This window comes from Phodopus roborovskii, unplaced genomic scaffold, assembly GCF_943737965.1.
Source record: "Phodopus roborovskii unplaced genomic scaffold, PHOROB, whole genome shotgun sequence".
Lineage (NCBI taxonomy): Eukaryota > Metazoa > Chordata > Mammalia > Rodentia > Cricetidae > Phodopus > Phodopus roborovskii.
This window is the reverse complement of record NW_026125397.1, coordinates 9,051,076-9,068,941: the sequence shown is the minus strand read 5'-3', so window position 1 is coordinate 9,068,941 and position 17,866 is coordinate 9,051,076. Positions and strand designations below refer to the sequence as shown.

At 36.0% G+C, this 17,866-nt stretch overlaps 1 protein-coding gene across 1 annotated transcript in view; it reads left to right on the top strand.

Moving 5' to 3' along the window:
* Lama2 (laminin subunit alpha 2) overlaps positions 1-17,866 on the top strand; it is a 564,428-nt gene that overhangs the window by 224,854 nt on the left and 321,708 nt on the right. Inside the window, 4 exon segments of the mRNA XM_051175465.1 lie at positions 1,777-1,866; positions 3,445-3,562; positions 10,165-10,343; positions 16,816-16,915. Coding sequence (XP_051031422.1) covers positions 1,777-1,866; positions 3,445-3,562; positions 10,165-10,343; positions 16,816-16,915 — 487 coding nt within the window.

Sequence of the window (17,866 nt, the reverse complement as noted above, 5' to 3'; positions counted from 1 at the left end):
CCATTGCCATCACCTGACCTACTGATGACACAGTGAGCTGAGTGTCACCATCCCTCATCAGTCTTCTCCTGTTTTCTTTCCTCATTGATTAACCTATGCCTACCCTGTCCATCATCATAGAAGAAGTACCAAGGTTTTAAATATTTCCACATAACATATGGTAGCTCTTCTAGTGCCTTTTATTTTCCAGACTTGAAGTGATTTTACTTTGTATTATATTTTACCAGATTGTCAATTGCCTTATGCAGAAGTAATCATTATTTCTTAACACTATTTGGATTCTTCACAGATTGAAAAAAAAAATCACCTTTAATTTTATTTTTAGCATGAAAAAGTCTGAACAATATTGTTGTGAAACTTGTTCTTCTTTGACAAGTGTATTAGGGGACATCAATGAAAACTATTACTGTTCATTTTTATCATCTTTTGCAGGACTGAGTGGGGATTGTGTTACACATTTAGTATTTATAGTGGCATTGGACATGAGTCTGAGTCACCGTATGCATATGCTTTATGAAAGTGCTCAAGTTAAATGAACACTACATGCAAATTTAAACAAATGAAAACAGAATAGCACACTTCAGTGCTCTGTACTCAAAAGCAAAGCATTATGTGTTTACAATTAAAATAAATTTCCTAATTTTAAAAGCATCTACAGGAATACTGCACTGGCTTCTTGAGCAATTATCTCCATTTATAGCTATATCATCAAGCGAAAGTGATGAAGTTATGTAAAGAGAGCTTTTTGTTTTGTTTGTTTTTGTTCTTTTTCTTTCTTTTAAGTTACCTAAATCTTACAACATGTTTCATTAGTTCAAAGTCTAGGTATAACAAATAACCTAAGATGAAAAAAATATTTTTACAAGATACTGTATCCATATTGCAAAACCAAAAGTAGAATAGAAAGAAAAGGAAATATATAGAATAATAAATTATTTTTAGTCAGGGAGCTCAGATATGTGTTCATTCCTTATTCTTACTGAAGCTGCCATTTCTTCTTGTATGTAGTTTTATTATGAGAACTTTCTTTCACTTAGAAAGTTATTTGGATATTAAATGATAATGTAATGTAAAAAAGTATAATGATTATAAAATGTTATACACATTAATTAAAATTTCAATTTAGTTCAGCTCTATAATTATGAATAGTATCTTAAAAATAGCTGGTAGTTTAAAATGACTATGACTAGTTTTGTGTTAATTTCAGATAGGAAAGCAGTTGTAAGAACATTTTAACATAACAAAAAAGCAAGTTTTCTAAACATTAAACCTTCACTTTATGCTTTTTTTCCTTCTACATTCCTTGTGAATCTGTATAAGAATTATGTTGTTACCACCACAGTTTCCCTTAAAGATATTGTTCCTTTTCAAATTTATCAAGAAAAATGGGATATTCTAATTCACAAACACTCAGTTTCTCACAATCATAACTAAAGAGCTTATTTTGTGAGACACCGTGTAAAACAACTTTAGGAAAAGTTACTCAGACTCAAGGTCAAAACTGCTGTGGCAATGGGGTCCCCCAGCTTGAACACTTTGATGCCCATGAGAAGGTAATCCCCAACCTGGGCATGTAGCATAAACTGAAGGCCTTCTTCTCAGGGGATGTGAGTTGAAAAGTTAGGAAACACACCTCAGGAACCCCAAGGGTGCATCTGAGGACACCCAAAGTCAAAGGTGAAGTTTTAACTGACTGCCCTGCCCCCTCTTTCTCCTCTTCCTGTTCTCCCCTTTTAGCAATGCTGACATTTCCTTTTACCTTCTTTTCTTTTTTAGTATTACTACTCAGTCAAGGATATTTCAGTTGGCGGGATGTGCATCTGTTATGGTCATGCCCGGGCTTGTCCACTTGATCCAGCAACAAATGTATGTATATTTATAGGATGCTTAGGTGAAATGAAATGCCACACTGTAAAATACTTCAGGAGAGACTTTACTGAAAGGAAATGCTGTGAATGGGTGTCAGGTCCCCACTTAAATGCTTTAACAGCAAGCCTTGCCAGGGTGAAATGGAGCTGGCAGTTAAGATGATAGACTTTGAATTCAACCGTCACTGCATCAGAAAACAGATTAGTTTTCTTTTCCCATAAAGGTTCCAAAGCAGTGTCTGTTTTGAAGCCTCTCTAGCTATGACAGCCTGATGCACGATTTAGCTTTGTGAGAATGCCTGCCATCAATCTACCTGTCCAGTCCCTTAAAATTTTTTAATCAAAAAAATCATGGAAAGAAATGAAAATTGTGCATGGAGGTAAGCATACAAGTGTCCCTGTGACAGGAAGCTGACACAGGGGAGGGACAATAAGAAATCAGGTGGAAGAGAATATTTGCGTGTTGAAATTGCCAAGCTCAGGCTTGAAAGCTTTTGTGTAGGACTTTTCATTAACGAAAACGAATGCATTAGGTGAACATAACCTCAAGAAGACAAATGAGCATGTGTTTTTCTCTTGTCATAAACAAACTGATGAAATTCAAAATCATCATCTGTGCAGCATATGGAAGAGATATATTGAATTGGAAAATAAGTGGGTGTCTATAAGGCCATGCCTTTGCTTTTTTGTTTTGTTTTGTTTTTGTTTTTGTTTTTTGCATCTACTAAAAGTCTACTACAGGTAACATTATACTCAAAGTTAGTTTTCTGATTAACAACTTATATAATGTCATCCCTGCCCCCATCCCCGGGAAATGGGAGAGTCTGGCTGATACTTTTCAACTAGTTTGAATATAGCTTGCTCCATGCTATCTATTGGGGTCACCACTGAAAAGTGTTTTCCAGGTATCCAGAGCCCCCAAAGCACCTTGGAAAGGCTATGAATAGAGATTAGAGCACAGGGCACAGAGGCAAAAGCCATGGAAACAATGCTTCTAAACTCCTGCTTTTCCCAAGGACTTAGATGCACAGTGAGCACTAGACTTCCTGTCTTGTCACTTCTGAAATGTTTTGATTCTTTTTTGGTTTTTGGAGACAGGGTTTCTCTGTGTAGCCCTATCTGTCCTGGAACTCACTCTGTAGACTAGGCAGGCCTTGAACTCACAGAGAATCACCTTCCTCTGCCTTCTGAGTGCTGGGATTAAAGGCCTGTGCCATCACTGCCTAGCACTTCTGAAACTTTTAGCAGTGCTTTGAGGTAAGGCTTATTTTAGGCATGTGCCCCAGAAAAGAGTCTCAATGTACTAGAGGATCAGAATTCAGTCTTCAGCTGGGCCTCTCTGCTCTCTTCAGAACCTAAACTCTGAGTGCTTCCAGGCACTGCAGGGACCAAACACACCGCTGAAGAGCATTTGTAAGCGCCCTGGTACCACTGTTTCCTGCACAGGCTGACCTCAAGTCTACACTTTTGTGCATAGTGTAGACATTTTCCTTTTCTACACCCACCTTTCAGAGACAAGCCCTCTTCTGTGGTTCTATACAATGCTCAAAATCTCCCCCTCTCTCTTTGTGGCTAGAAATCACGCTGTGAATGTGAGCACAATACCTGTGGGGAGAGCTGTGACAGGTGCTGCCCAGGCTTTCATCAGAAGCCCTGGAGAGCTGGGACTTTCCTCACCAAGACTGAGTGTGAAGGTATGTTCCTGACCTGAGAGGACAACCCTGTCATTCTGCTTGGCTAGGAACACAGAGGACATCCTTGTGAGCTAATGTTGGTTAGGCAATCTCATATCCCAGCTATATGTTTTAGCCAAGGTCATAGCCAGTAAATTCATCAACCAACTTTCTTACTGCCCCAGATATCTTGGGTTTTCATCTTAAATTTCTAAATATTTACCAAATGCTATTAACTGACAAATATAAGGATTATGGGAAACACAGGAGAAAATACTGTATACTCTTTCTCATTAGAAAGAACTCAGTACTTTTAGCATAAGACACCAATACAAACAAAAAACATATGGAGACACATAACGACACATAACCACATCTGAAACATACAAAAATATACAACAAACACAAACACACATTAAAAGCAAATATGCCTACAGACATACACACAAACATGAAAATGAACAAAAGTCATATACAAACATACACATAAACAAACACATGCACAAAACACAAACACAGAAACACATAGGAATACAAAGAAACATATAGACACAAGGGCACACAAACATACACAACCACTAACAAATACATATAAGATCACACACAAGACCCAAACACGAAAACATCCAAACATACACATAGATAGGAACACAAACAGAAACAGACATACAAACACACAGGCAGACAACATAAAAACATACACATGAGTAGAAACGGAGATGAGCAGTAAGTGAAACCTAGTCTATGGAGATGCCTTTTGAACACAAATACTTTTAGCGTCTGTATTGGCTCTGTTGGTCCAGATAATCAATGATAACCCCGCACCACACACACAGCCTTTAAACATTCATCACCAAGTACAAGAATCCAGTCAATGGTGAGGGATTGTCTTTATGCTAGAACCAGGCTATTAGCAGAGAATGAAAGTTTTCATTAGTCAACTTAAGATGGGCAATGCTGATGAGCAGTGGCCACAAAACATAGTGGAAGGTGACAAAGAGGTCAAGACAGGAAGCTCTGTGGACAGGAGTATCAGTCTTTAAAATTGCCATTGAAAACTGCATGGGATCCTGTTGTTTGGTATGTATACACTTTTCATACTGTTCAAATCTTAATTATCGTATCTTAGTGGCAAAACTAGTCAGGACCCATTCCTCTGAAAATTGGCAGTATATCATCATTTTGCACAGTGCATTACATTACTGTAAATGGGAGAGCAGAAGCTACTTCTATTTAACTATGTTACTAAGCAGTGACCACCCTTTGCCGGTCTCACCCTCCGACCCTCTCTTGCCCATTTCTGTTAATCAACCTTCAACTTTAAATTTAATGAGCTCACACTAATTAGATTAAACATATAAGTGAGGTCATGCTGTATTTGTCTTTTGGTACCTGCTTTGTTACATTTAACATAATGTAACACAGTCCCATTCATTTGATCTCAAATGGAATATTTCATCCTTTGTCTTAATATTCCAATGTGCACATATTCCATATTTCTTTTCTTCAATAAATAGTCATTGTGGCAAAGCAGTCCAAAAATGGAGTGACATGAGAATTCTAAATGAGAAAACAAGATGAGAGTCTTGTGATGTCGGTATCTTCAAAACACAGAATTGTTTTTGGAATGTGCTTTCCATGTTCCTCCCAGGTGTAGTGGATAGGAGTGAGTTTATTTCAGCTGTTCTCTTGCCGATATGAATAAACATGGTTTTGACACATAGAGTTTGTCCATGTAACACCTACTCACATGACTCTTCTTAAGCCTCAATGTATACATTGTCTGATGCTCTGAATAAAGTTAGCTAATGCATGAGACTTTAGTCTGCCTCAATTTTAGGACCCATGCTCTTAGGTTCATGATGACAACTAGAGCATTAAACAGTCATTAGATTGTTTCCCTATAGCAACTACCCTAAAGAGTGCTTTGGTAAATGTGGGAGGGGAGTTATAGCTTTGGCACACTGATTATCAATAGTCTACTGCTTTAAAGGTAGGTTCCTTATAGCAACACTGCTATAGAACTACTTATAATAAAGTGGCATCTGTGGTGATTATTAACACAAATTATGCCATAACAATTGAATGACAATGAGCACCAAGAATAAGTCAAAGAAATGAAAAAAGTTGTTATTATAAATGATTTCCTTAGAGATAAAATGAATGTCTGTTTTCTTCTGAGGGAGATAACCAAAAAGCCTACTGCCTGAGATACTAATTTGGTCAGGTAGTCCACCCTTGTGACCTGAATTTTATTATTTTTATTTTATGTGCATTTGTGTTTTGCCTGCACATATGTCCTTGTAATGGTGTTGGATTCTGGAGTTACAGACAGTTTGGAGGTGCCATGAGGGTTTTGGGAATTGAGCCTGGTTCCTTGGGAAGAGCAGCCAGTGCTCTTAACCTCTGAGTCATTTTTCCTGAATCCTAGAGAATTCTGTTTCTGTAGATTTTCTTAGGGCAAGAAAAGAACTCAACACACACAGTTCTGCAGAGACTCAAACTTGCAGGGAATCAGATTCAGCTGAATTCAATATTAATATTTTAGTGAGCCAGCCTAAACCATATATTTTAAGTTCAAAAATTATGTAAGGTCTTCAATGCAGGCTTGCTATCAAGTAAGTAAATCAAGCCCTATATGTTAAATATAAAGAAATTCCATTTATGTTTATTATGGCTCATATATTAAATATGGTAAAACTTCAAAACAATTGAATAAAATAATCTCCAGCCATAAAACCTACACCTTCTGAGGATTTTAGTAATACACACGTTATCCATATTTTGCATATCTTTGATGTGTGTCTACCTTTTCTATTATTAGTGGACAAATAGAGAGGCTTAACCACCACTGGATGCTCAAATAGACTGGAGATCTGTTCTTTGTTTTCAGTTCTTCTCAGCCATCCCTAATCTAGCAGGATCAATATGTTCTTATGTAATTTTAAATTGTTGGGGATTGTAAGTCCTTTCTTCTTTTGTAAGGTGGAGGGGAAAATGTGCTTTCATACTCTAAAGAACAAAGATTTTTCTTTTTTTTTTAAATTTATTTATTTTATATAACCAAGTCCATTTAAATGAAAACAAACATTTATAGACAATATTTGGGAATTTGGGCATTGTTCTTTCCAAACTACTTCCTGCTGGTAAGGGGCGCTGTCATGGGGGATTCGAAGAAGATTCAGAAATCCTGGCTGTAGTCTGTCAGGATGCTTTGTCCAGCTGTTTTGAATGATCACCTGGTACTCTGTTTCAGGTGGTCTTGCTTGATCAAACCACATTAGTCTGGAAGGAATCCACATCTTTTCATTTTCTGTGGAAACAAAAGTTTCCCCAGTAACTGGTCCTTGAACTTAAATTTTGGAGTCAAAGCATTTTTTTTAAATTTAATTTATTGTTTTACATGTTAATCCCAGTTCCCTCTCCCTCACTCCCTTCCTCCCTCCCTCTTTCCCTCCCTTTTACCCTCTCTGTCCTCTCACATGCACTCTAACCACCCTCCCCTCCCATCCCCCCACCTCAATTCCATATGTAGGGGAATGCCATCCAGTTGGGGTCATTTAGGTCTAACAGGTCATGTGAAGTAGGGACTAAGGCTTCTCTCCTGTCTCTAGATTAAGGCAGTTATCCCTCCAAGGGGGATGTGTTCACAAAGTCCTTTTGTGCACCAGGGATACATCCTGGCTCCATTGTCTGAGGTCCCTTAGACTGCTCAGTCCTTCTGGCTGAGACCCATATTCAGGGGGGCCTGAGTCAGTTCCATGCTGGCTTCCCAGCTATCAGTCTGGTGGCCCGTTAGCTCCTCCTTTAAGAACAAAGATTTTCAAAGCTCAGAAATTAATGATGAGTATCTTAATCATAAATTAGCTAGGCAACACACCATTGGCAATATATCTATTTCTAAATGTAAACAGAAAATGTCTCCTTTCCAAGTTTAATTATTTAGGAAATTCTCTTATGATAGGAAAACTCGCCCTATTTAAAAGATAATCATGTTTAATTAGTTTGAGTTTAATTTGGATTTTTATTTATCTGGTTTATTTAAAGCAAGATGTATCTCTGAATAATGACAAATTTTTATTTTGTTATGAAGGCTTTAAAGCACATTTCAAAGATTTTCTGTGGAGTGTAAAGTTGCTGACTGACATCATACAAAATGGCTCACTAAGAGCAGATACCATCGCTGTCCTCTGAATCCATCCATCTAGAGCTGGGCACAGTATCATTGATACTGATAAAGGATTCTGGGTGCAAGAATTATGAGGGCTGCCACTCAAGCATCAAACATTAGCCCACAGTTTACATACTCAGCAACATCCATTCTAAATATAGGGTAGATAATTCTGTATTGCATTACACACTTCCATCTACATTGACAAATAAAACTTTCAGTTTCATATAATATATATTTAAAAGAGGATGCTTAAATATTCGTCTTTTCCTAAAGTCAAAAAGTTATTTATAATGTATAAACACATATTTATTTTTGTGTATTCTCTAAAATAAAGCTTGAAACTCTGTAAATATAATGAAATTATTATATTCTAAATCCAAAGTCAGCACATTGAAGAAGGCTTTTTCAACAACTATGACAAAAAGCTATCATTCTTGCTGTATTAGGAGGGCTTACATGTAAGAAAAACAATAATGCTCTTATAAAAAAGCAAACACATATCTTTTGAAAAAAATGGCATTCACAATACAGACAAAACCAGGACATATGAATTAAGAACATAGAAATATTATTTATCTGTGTATGCATTCATCCTCCTAACAATTACTTGAATGCTTGACACATATAGTTATAGTATTAATAATGTTATTAATAAGTTAAAATATTGGTGAGATTATGGGGGGGATGTCTTTCATCATGTCTATTGGGTAGACAGTCATCAAGGAGAACATTTTGGTATGGCCATTTTCTTCAGTCTATTAAAATTCAAGTTGACATGACTTTAGTCTAAAATAGAAATTATACATTTAGTAATTTAGCTAAAAAATGGTATCATATGTGTACACAGGCCACATTCTAATAATCTTCATATTATTTTTAATTGGTATTATTAATATATTTCTCGAAGCATGTCCCTCCAGATTTTTTTAAGTATTTTGCATTACAAAACAAATCAAAGAGGTAAGTTGTAAAATGGCAGCAAAATACTCTTCAAAGTCTCTCATCTTAACACAGTAAAGAATTTAGCTTCATAGACCAGATCCTGCCCCTCAGCCTTATCCATTGATACCAGTATATTTGTGGTGTTGCTTACGAAGAAAGCCCCATCAACTTGTAACTGTCCCTTAACATGGTATTGATTCATACTCTCCAGTAGTATTCCATACAGCTATAGGTGATGCCCATGCTGTTACAGAGAGAACAGTTATTGTTAGTAAGGTCAGGCAGTCCAGAAGAGTATATACATTCACAAAACACCTATGAACATACATGCACAGTTTGTGTGTGTGTGTGTGTGTGTGTGTGTGTGTGTGTGTGTATGTCTGTGTGTGTGTGTGTATGTGTGTGTATGTATGCCCTCTGATACACAAAAACAAATCAATGAAAGGACAGATAACAAAATCTATGAGAGGAAGGGAACATCATAAATATCATTCCTTGATTCTCATCCTTATAGAAAATTGGATATATATTTACCAAGACTTTTCTGGGAAAAGTGATTTATTTCCCACTGTCTTGAATTCCTATAATACAACACAAAAAAAGATAAAGAGGGTGAAGAACAGGACAAATCAATTGAACTTATTTAAAAGGCACTATGGTAATGGTGTTGCATGCATCATCTCATTTGATGCTTTTAAACATCCCTATCTGCTAATGACTATTGACCGTCTCATGCTTCTTATGGAAACTGAGTCCCAATGAAAGGAGGTCATTACTTATATCACATGACTTCTTATCAAGGGCAAGAACATCCAATCCAAACTACTGTGAACCCTCATTCTGTCCTGATTTCTTGACACCTAATGTGTATCTTTCTTATTTTCTGGGAAGGATGTGAGAAGACTGGACCAGTAGTTTAGAATATAGATTCTTGAATCTCACTCCAGAACAGTGTCCAATACCAATGATGGTACTTTGTCATATGATTTCCCCTATCTTTGATTTGGTTTAGTGATGTATGAAGAAGGTGCCATTGTAATTGAAATTAATAATAGAAAACAGAAAATGACTAGCAGAGAATCTAGCTTATTGAAAAGCTTTGTTTGTTATTAAGGATGAAAAATAGGACTAATTAACTCCTCCCTGTCCATTTTCTCCACAGGATGTAGTACAGAGGGTCACAGGTGGGAATTATTAATCATAGATTACATGATTGTTAATCATTCAGTGTTTTGTTCAATAATTTATCTGTTAGAGTATAGACTGAACTACATGAAATTGTAGCTAAATTAAAAAAACAGTGAACTATTGACATTTCTCTACTCAGTTGGATTTATAGATTTTAATTACTTCAAATTCATTACAAGAATGACTTTACTTACATGTATGTAATAAGTACAAATGCTTTTAAGGACTTGTGTGTCTATGCTATATGGATAATGAAATATTTTAAAATATATTTTAAACATGAAGTTAGTACTTAAACTGCTTTCCATTTTGACTGTAGCATGCAATTGTCATGGAAAAGCTGAGGAGTGCTATTATGATGAAAATGTTGCGAGAAGAAATCTAAGCTTAAATATACATGGGAAGTACATCGGAGGGGGTGTATGCATCAACTGCACACAAAACACCGCTGGGATAAATTGCGAAACATGTATTGATGGCTTCTTCAGACCAAAAGGGGTAAGTTTCAAACACTGGGCTTCACTCTTTAAGCTGACTGAGAACTTTGCAGCCCATTCCACATATTGCGTTACTTTTTCAGCCTAGACACATGGGGGAGGGCCTAGGCCCTTCTCCAAATCATATGGCAGACTTTGACGACTCCCCATGGAAGGCCTAATCCTCCCTGGGGAGCAGAAATGGGATGGAATGGGGGATTTGTGGAAGTGATAGGGGCCAATGGGAGGGCGAGGGAACTGGGATTAACATGTAAAACAAACTTGTTTCAAATTTAAATAGAAAATACATTTTAAAAATTAAAAAAAAAAGTATCCTCCATACTCTGGGGGGGGCATTAAGAATGATTAATATTAAAAAATTAATTAAATTTACCTTTAATAAATGTTCAACAACAATCACATGGGGCTTGTTCATTTGCATCTTCATTTCTCCCACCATAAAATTTGAAGATTTATTTGTCCTTGTTATGTGCACCAATAATTGCTCATTTAAAAGAATAATATCCCTTTGCATGAATATCCGTTCTCCCAACAATGGATATTCAGATGATCTTCAGATTCTTATTAGCTCCTGCAAACAAGTCTACATATGGTATTTTATGGTCTTGTTTTAATGCATCTTTTGGAAATATACTTAAGAATAAAATGGTTGTTTCATAAGACAGATCTGTATTAAAATTTATAAGACATTTCCACATTGTTGTCAAACTATCAACAATATTTCACATGTTCACCAAAAATGTTTGATGTTTATGAGTTCCATGTTGCTGCTGATATTTATGGTTGACAACCTTTTTAGAGCTTAGTCATTCTGACAGTTTGAAACTGTCTTTACTTTTGTTCTCAAAGGCCAGTTGGCTACTTGTGCAACTTCTATCATGAAGCATATATGTTCAAGTAAAGATACTATTCTTTTTCAATTTAGAAAATTTTCATTTTTAATTTTTAAACAGTATCTTGAGCAAATGTTTGTATTTGGAATGAAATAATGATTTGGACTTACATCTTGTTATTCAGGAATTACACGATGTGGCCATATAATGTGGATCAATTTGTACAGCCACGTTCTGTGTCCACTAGCATCAACACACTTGGAGTCCAGCAGTGCAATTTCCTCCACTTTATACTGCATTTGAAACAAGGCTCTCTCTTTAGTTCATTTGCACTTCCACAAAATTTTTTAAATTATCCTTTACTTTTTGAGTTTGTAACATTTCCCACTTCCTGCTCTTTCCTCTAAACTCTCTGGTGTACCCTCCACCCACCCTTTTGGATTTAAAATTCATGGACTCTTTTTTCAATAATTGGTGGTATGTGTGTGCATGTGTATGTGTGTGTGGGTGTGTGAAGTCTGTATAATGCTACTTGTATGTATGTTTTCAGGCTGCCCAAGCAAATGCCAGTTGGTTACTCATAAAATGTTACAATTTATTTCTCAAATAACGATCACGGTGCTTGCTACTTGCTTAAAATCTTTGTATTAAAGAGAGATAAGAAATCATATTAATGTTGAGTCATTTGATAAACATATCATGTCTCCATGTACTTTTCAAAACTTATTCCTAGCAGTAATTTTGGAATAATGATCTTACATACCCTTTTGTTTGTATTGTTATGTCTCAAATAATAATTAAATGGTAGAGTAAAACTTTTCCCCAAGTTATTTCACTTTATTATTAAGAAAAAATGTAATACTGAGTTTATCATCTGTATTATTGAAAATTCATTTGTTGGTTCTAGAACTCTTATAGTATTCTTTAGAATTGCACACTTAGACGCTTATCTACAAATAACGTCAGGCTCACTCTTTGAAATACACTGATGTTAAATAGAATTGGTGAGAGCTGACATTTTTATATTTTATCACTTTAAACATAAACATAATAATTCACAATTGAGCACGATGTGAGTTATGGGATTTTTATGGGTGTCTTTTATCAGATTCAGCAACTTCTCTGCTCTTCCCAGGTAGCTGAGAATTTTTATAATAAAAAAAGTGCTGAGGCATTTTGTCAAATGCTTGTCTGTACCTATTAAAATAAGTATATGTATTTTCACTCTTCATGTTAATATGGTCAGTTTGTATTCATTTACAGAATAAGAAAACAATTTTGCATTTGTGTATTAAGTATGGTTTATTTATAAAATATTATAATTTTTATGCATGGGATGATTTTATTAAGTAGTTTTATTCTGCTGTAAGAGGGATTTAGGACTTTAATTTGTGTTTTTACAATATCTTTGTCAGTTATTTGTAGTATGGTTTACTAGCCTCCAACAAAGGAAGTGCTTCCTTTTCAACAGATTAAAAAAATCATTATGTGTGATTAAAATTAAATTTCTTTCAAACATCTAATACATCTTAGGCTAGAATTTCCCAATGAAATACCCAAGCTATGCATTTATCCCTATTTTGGATTCTGGGAGTGATATTTGATATTAATTGATTTTTAAAATTAGATATATAGCTAAACCTAGTAGGTTTTTTTTTTTATTTTTGTGTGTATGGCAGAGTTTCACAATGTAGTTGTTGTCAAATTGAAATCTCCTAGCCAGACATGGGAATATTTAAATTATAGACTAGCTCTCATAGGTCATTCTCATGCATCTTACTTTTCAGAGAACTTTTTTCTCTTCCAAGCAGTCAAGCATTTACCATAAACGTTTTGTTTGTGTGTTAACTATTTGCCCTTTCTTTTAAAGCCTAGAACATCTTATAAATGTAGTACCCGTCATCTGCTGGATTTCATTGGTCCTTTTGAAAGCACACTGGCATTTGTTTCTTGTCCCTACTATGTGTAATCATTGTTAATTCATTACCTTATATAAAGATTTGATTGACTGAATTCGAGCCAGGGTTTTACTAAATCATTTAGGATGGTCTGAAACTCACTTTGCCGTGCAGACTGGCCTCAGATTAATTTCTCTAGTGCTGTGGCATTTGGGGCTTTTCCCAATGCCAAGCATTCTAGATACTTCCTTTAGGTTTGCTTCTCGGCAATTATTCTAAATATTGGGAAACTGCTCTGCCTATCAGATTAAGTGCATGGCCTGTATATGTTCTACAGGCAGATAACTATTTTTACATTTGTGATGGGAAAGAATGAAGAGAAAAGGTACAGGGTAGGAGGGTGCTTAGCAGATAGAAACCGACATTGTGCAGCACCTGCGCTTTGCCACTGCTCACTTTACACAAAATGTTCTCCAGCCTCAGCACACAGTGGTGTGCTGTAGAGATTTCCCAGCTAGTCTTGCATGGGTCACATGCATGGGTCTCACAGTAATCGACTTTGATTTTGATCCACATTGGGAGTATGCTAGGGTATTTATTGTGTTGTTTTGTTTTGTTGAGACAGGGTTTTATGTAGCCCAGCTGTTGCCTGATTTTGTAGCTGAGGCTGCCTTTTGTCAGCCGCTGCCTCCACTTCCCAAATCCTGAGGCCTCCATAGCAGATGGGCTATTATTTCGTTAACAGTGTTATTCGATCTATTCTCTTTCTTCTTTCTGGAACTACCTGTATGTCAGGTTGTTTAATTGTTCCCTGCAGGTTTCCAAGGCCATGCTCACTTGTTATTTCTTTGCTGTTTTTCAAATTGAATAGTTTCTCTTTATCTGACATCACGTTATTGGGTTGGCTACTTCCCCCACCCCCACCCCACCCCGCCACGCACACACTACATTTGTAATCTGACATTGGACACATCCAATGAGTTTGAAATTTTGAGATTTTGCTCTTCCAGCTTTATGGAGCTGTTTTCTCCCTCTTTCTTATACTTTGCATTTTTTCATCTGAAATACTTCATTCATCACTCATAAATATCATTCTATGAATTATGTGACATATCTACAGTTCCTACGTAGGCTTTCTTAATTTCAATCCCTGGTCTTCTTGGGGTCTACTTTTATTGACTTCTCTTTCTTTAATGATTGCTACATTTTCCTGTTTCTTCTCATGCCCACGAACACATATTCTTACAGTGCACTTGTGGCGATAAAGTGAAAACTTCCTAGATCTCATTTTCTTCCTCTGAAGATTTTGAATGTGTCTTAAGCAGAGTAACTTGTTGGTGCATAGAGCAAAGGCGGAGAGCATTTGCTGCTCGAGAGACAGTTGATGGCCAGCTCATGGTGCTTAACTCACATTTCTAAATTTGCTTATATCCTGTCTACTTGGTGCAAAGCACTGAAAACTCTACTCAAGTTTCTGTTTTCTTTTTAGTTCTTTTCACTGGACTTCTTAGCATATTGTGAATGACCTTTTTATACAGAATGGATCAATTAAGCTGCATGGGATGTTAATATACCGGATGTTGATACCCAGCCCCCCACAGACCTCTCTTCCGTAGATTTTTCTTACCATTCTTCAAACATCAATTTGGTGTTTAAAAATTATTATTACTATTGTTGTTGTTGTTTTAGTTTTGGTCTTTGAGACTTTATGTGTGTGTGTGTGTGTGTGTGCGTGTGCGTGTGTGTGTGTGTGTGTGTGTGTGTGTGTGTAGCTTTGACTGTCCTGGAACTCATTCTGTAGAAGGGGCTGGTCTTAAACTCATAAAGATTTGCCTGCTTCTTTCTTCCAAGTCCTGGGATTAAAGATGTGCACCACCACAACCCAGGTCAAACATCCAAGTTTTATAGTTCCTGCCTGCTTCTTAATTAATTCTCACAACTCCCTCAAATTTACATTTTCATCTGATTTAGGTATGTTTTCCCAATCAGTATCAAGCATAATAATTGGCTAGAGTGCTTTGATTTCCTCCTTGCCACTGCAACTAAAAATCAGATTTGTAACACTCAAAAGTTAATTCAAAGTTTCTATATTTCCTTGAGATGTACAACAGAGGCTTCTCTTTCCTGATATCTAAGTGGTTCTTTCCTGTAGAAAGCCTTGTTCTAAACTCTATTCACAAATAACTCCTTGTATTTAAGCTGCAGTTTAAATGTTACTGTTTCTGCACAATTAATGTTTGAATGAAATGTGATGGGTTGTGGCATTTGATCCTAGAGGCTCTATTTTTATCACTTTTCTTTAATCAGCGTCTTACAAACCTCTTTATTCCCATAAGCTTGTTTAAGGTAATAATATGACTCATGTCTGTGTTAGGGACAGTGCTAGCTCCATAGGGATATGATTAATAGTGTCTTAAACAAATAATGGTTTCTACACTGTTGTGAATTTGAATCATATTTGGTTAGATTTATAATCCAGTGTAGTTTTTGCATCATGATTTATATTAGGAAAAACATCCCTCCTTAAAAATTAAACTAGGTCCCTACAGACTACAGCTAGGATATCTGAATCTTCTTCGAATCCCCCAAGACAGCGCCCCTTACCAGCAGGAAGTAGTTTGGAAAGAACGACGCCCAAATTCCCAAATATTGTGTATAAATGTTTGTTTTCATTTAATTGGACTTTGTTATATAAAATTAAATAAAAAATACTCTATATGCATAAAAAAAATTAAACTAGGTATAGACACACATGAAAGATGTAGTCTACTGGAGAAAAGGATATCTGTGTATATTCATTTCTTGCTAAACCACTTTAGGGATTTTGTTTTCTTCCATGCCATCTGGAAAACAATGTGGGTGAAGTATTGTCAGCAATTTAGATTCGTTTAATTAAAATATTCAACAGTAAAAGCTACTTGTGGTCCTAAGCACATACTGTGTGCCAGGGATCGTGAGAGATATCTTCCATTCTGTCCCTCTTCATTGTCCCCTATATAACTTCTTTGGAGCAATGTTATTGTCCTGGTGTCAAAACAAATGGTAAGGGCTGTACACACCCCACTGGGATATGAGCTCAAGTTCTTTCACTTACAGAGTCTGAAAGTTTCTTTCCAGGTTATACAGCCTCCTAGAAAACCTGATTTCTAATTTAAATATTTAATTGCACTTCTTTTGAGCAGGAAATATAAATTTTTATTTAAACAATTATGACATGATTAGTGGGAAAGTTCTTGAAAAGTAAATTGGGAGAAAAATTGGTAGTGATGATTATAAAACATATCATATTAAAACAAAATAAACAGTCAAATTAAAGTATGGAATATATAGTTGAGTATTCCATCCAAATATTATCATTTTGTTATGATAATAATCTAGTGGTTACAAAAACATGCTTCTTTACACATATTAGGAGTCTAGAGCTCCTCATCTGTAGTTTCATTTATACAAGCTTTAAAAGGTCAGGAAGAAATGAAACATGGAACTATCTCATTAATTATCAGACCTCAATAACAAACATCTAAAGATTGGTGATATCAGACCCTTTACTTTGTGTCTCCCCTTAGAAAAATTGGATTCTAGAAGCCCACCAATCTGTGTCAAAGATAAATAAATTCCTATAGTTTTATGAAAATAATTTGTTATGTATTTTTAAAACTAATCGGTCCTGAATTGCTTGCTGAATTTAAAATACTGGCATGTTTATTACACTGAACTGAAACTATTTCAATTATTTTTTCAGGTGTCACCAAATTATCCTAGACCATGCCAGCCATGTCACTGTGATCCAGTTGGCTCCTTAAGTGAAGTCTGTGTGAAGGACGAGAAATACGCCCATCGAGGTGAGGCACAGTAGAGAACTGCCACTCGGATGAGAACACTACTCTTTCCAGGGAATTTCACAGTAATTCCATTCCCAGAGTGGAGATTCTGACATATAACATGGTGCCTTCTAGGACCCTGTTTCTTTGTTTTTATAATCATGTTTGATTTTGCGATGAACTATTTTGTTTGAAAGGCAAAAAATGAAGCTGAAAAAGGAAAACTTCTGCTCTGATGTATGTGTAATGTGGCACTTTGTTGTAGGGAGAAATTTGTCATGAGCAGTTTAGTTGCAGAAATGTTTCAGTGTGCATTATACAAACTATGATGTCACCAGGTGGCATAATCTTATAGGATCACTATTATCTATGTGATGTATACTTGAGAAAAATGGTGCTATATAACAGTTACTGGTGTGTGTGTGGGGGGGAGGAGAGCATAAAGTGAGAGAGAGTGTGTTTATGTTTGAAGCATTCATTTTTTGTATACAAATTTTCATTTGCTGTTACTTGATCGTTCTGTAACTTCCACTGGGTCCAGGGTAAAATGACAGCATTTGTTGAGGGATTTGTGTGCAGCATTGGGAAGTAAATAGCTATCACACTGTGAGAAATAAGTGATGCCACATGCACACACAGGACTACAGAAATGTGGGAAGTGAGTGATGCCAAGTGTACACACAGGACTACATAAATGTGGCAAGTGGATGATGCCAAGTGCACACACAGGATGGTGGCAATATGAGTGAGTTGAAAACAAAAACTTTGAGGAATCAAATTCATGATGAATCCTCAACATCAAGGATTCAAATGGCAACTTAATAAAATTAACATTTGGGAGCTAATTTCAGGGCATTTCCCCTGAATAATTTGAGAAGCAACATTTTAAGTAGCAAATAACAAAGATTATGTGCATTTTTGCCCTGATGCCCTTAAAGTTAAATCCTGCCATCATGGATTCTTTCCCTTTTT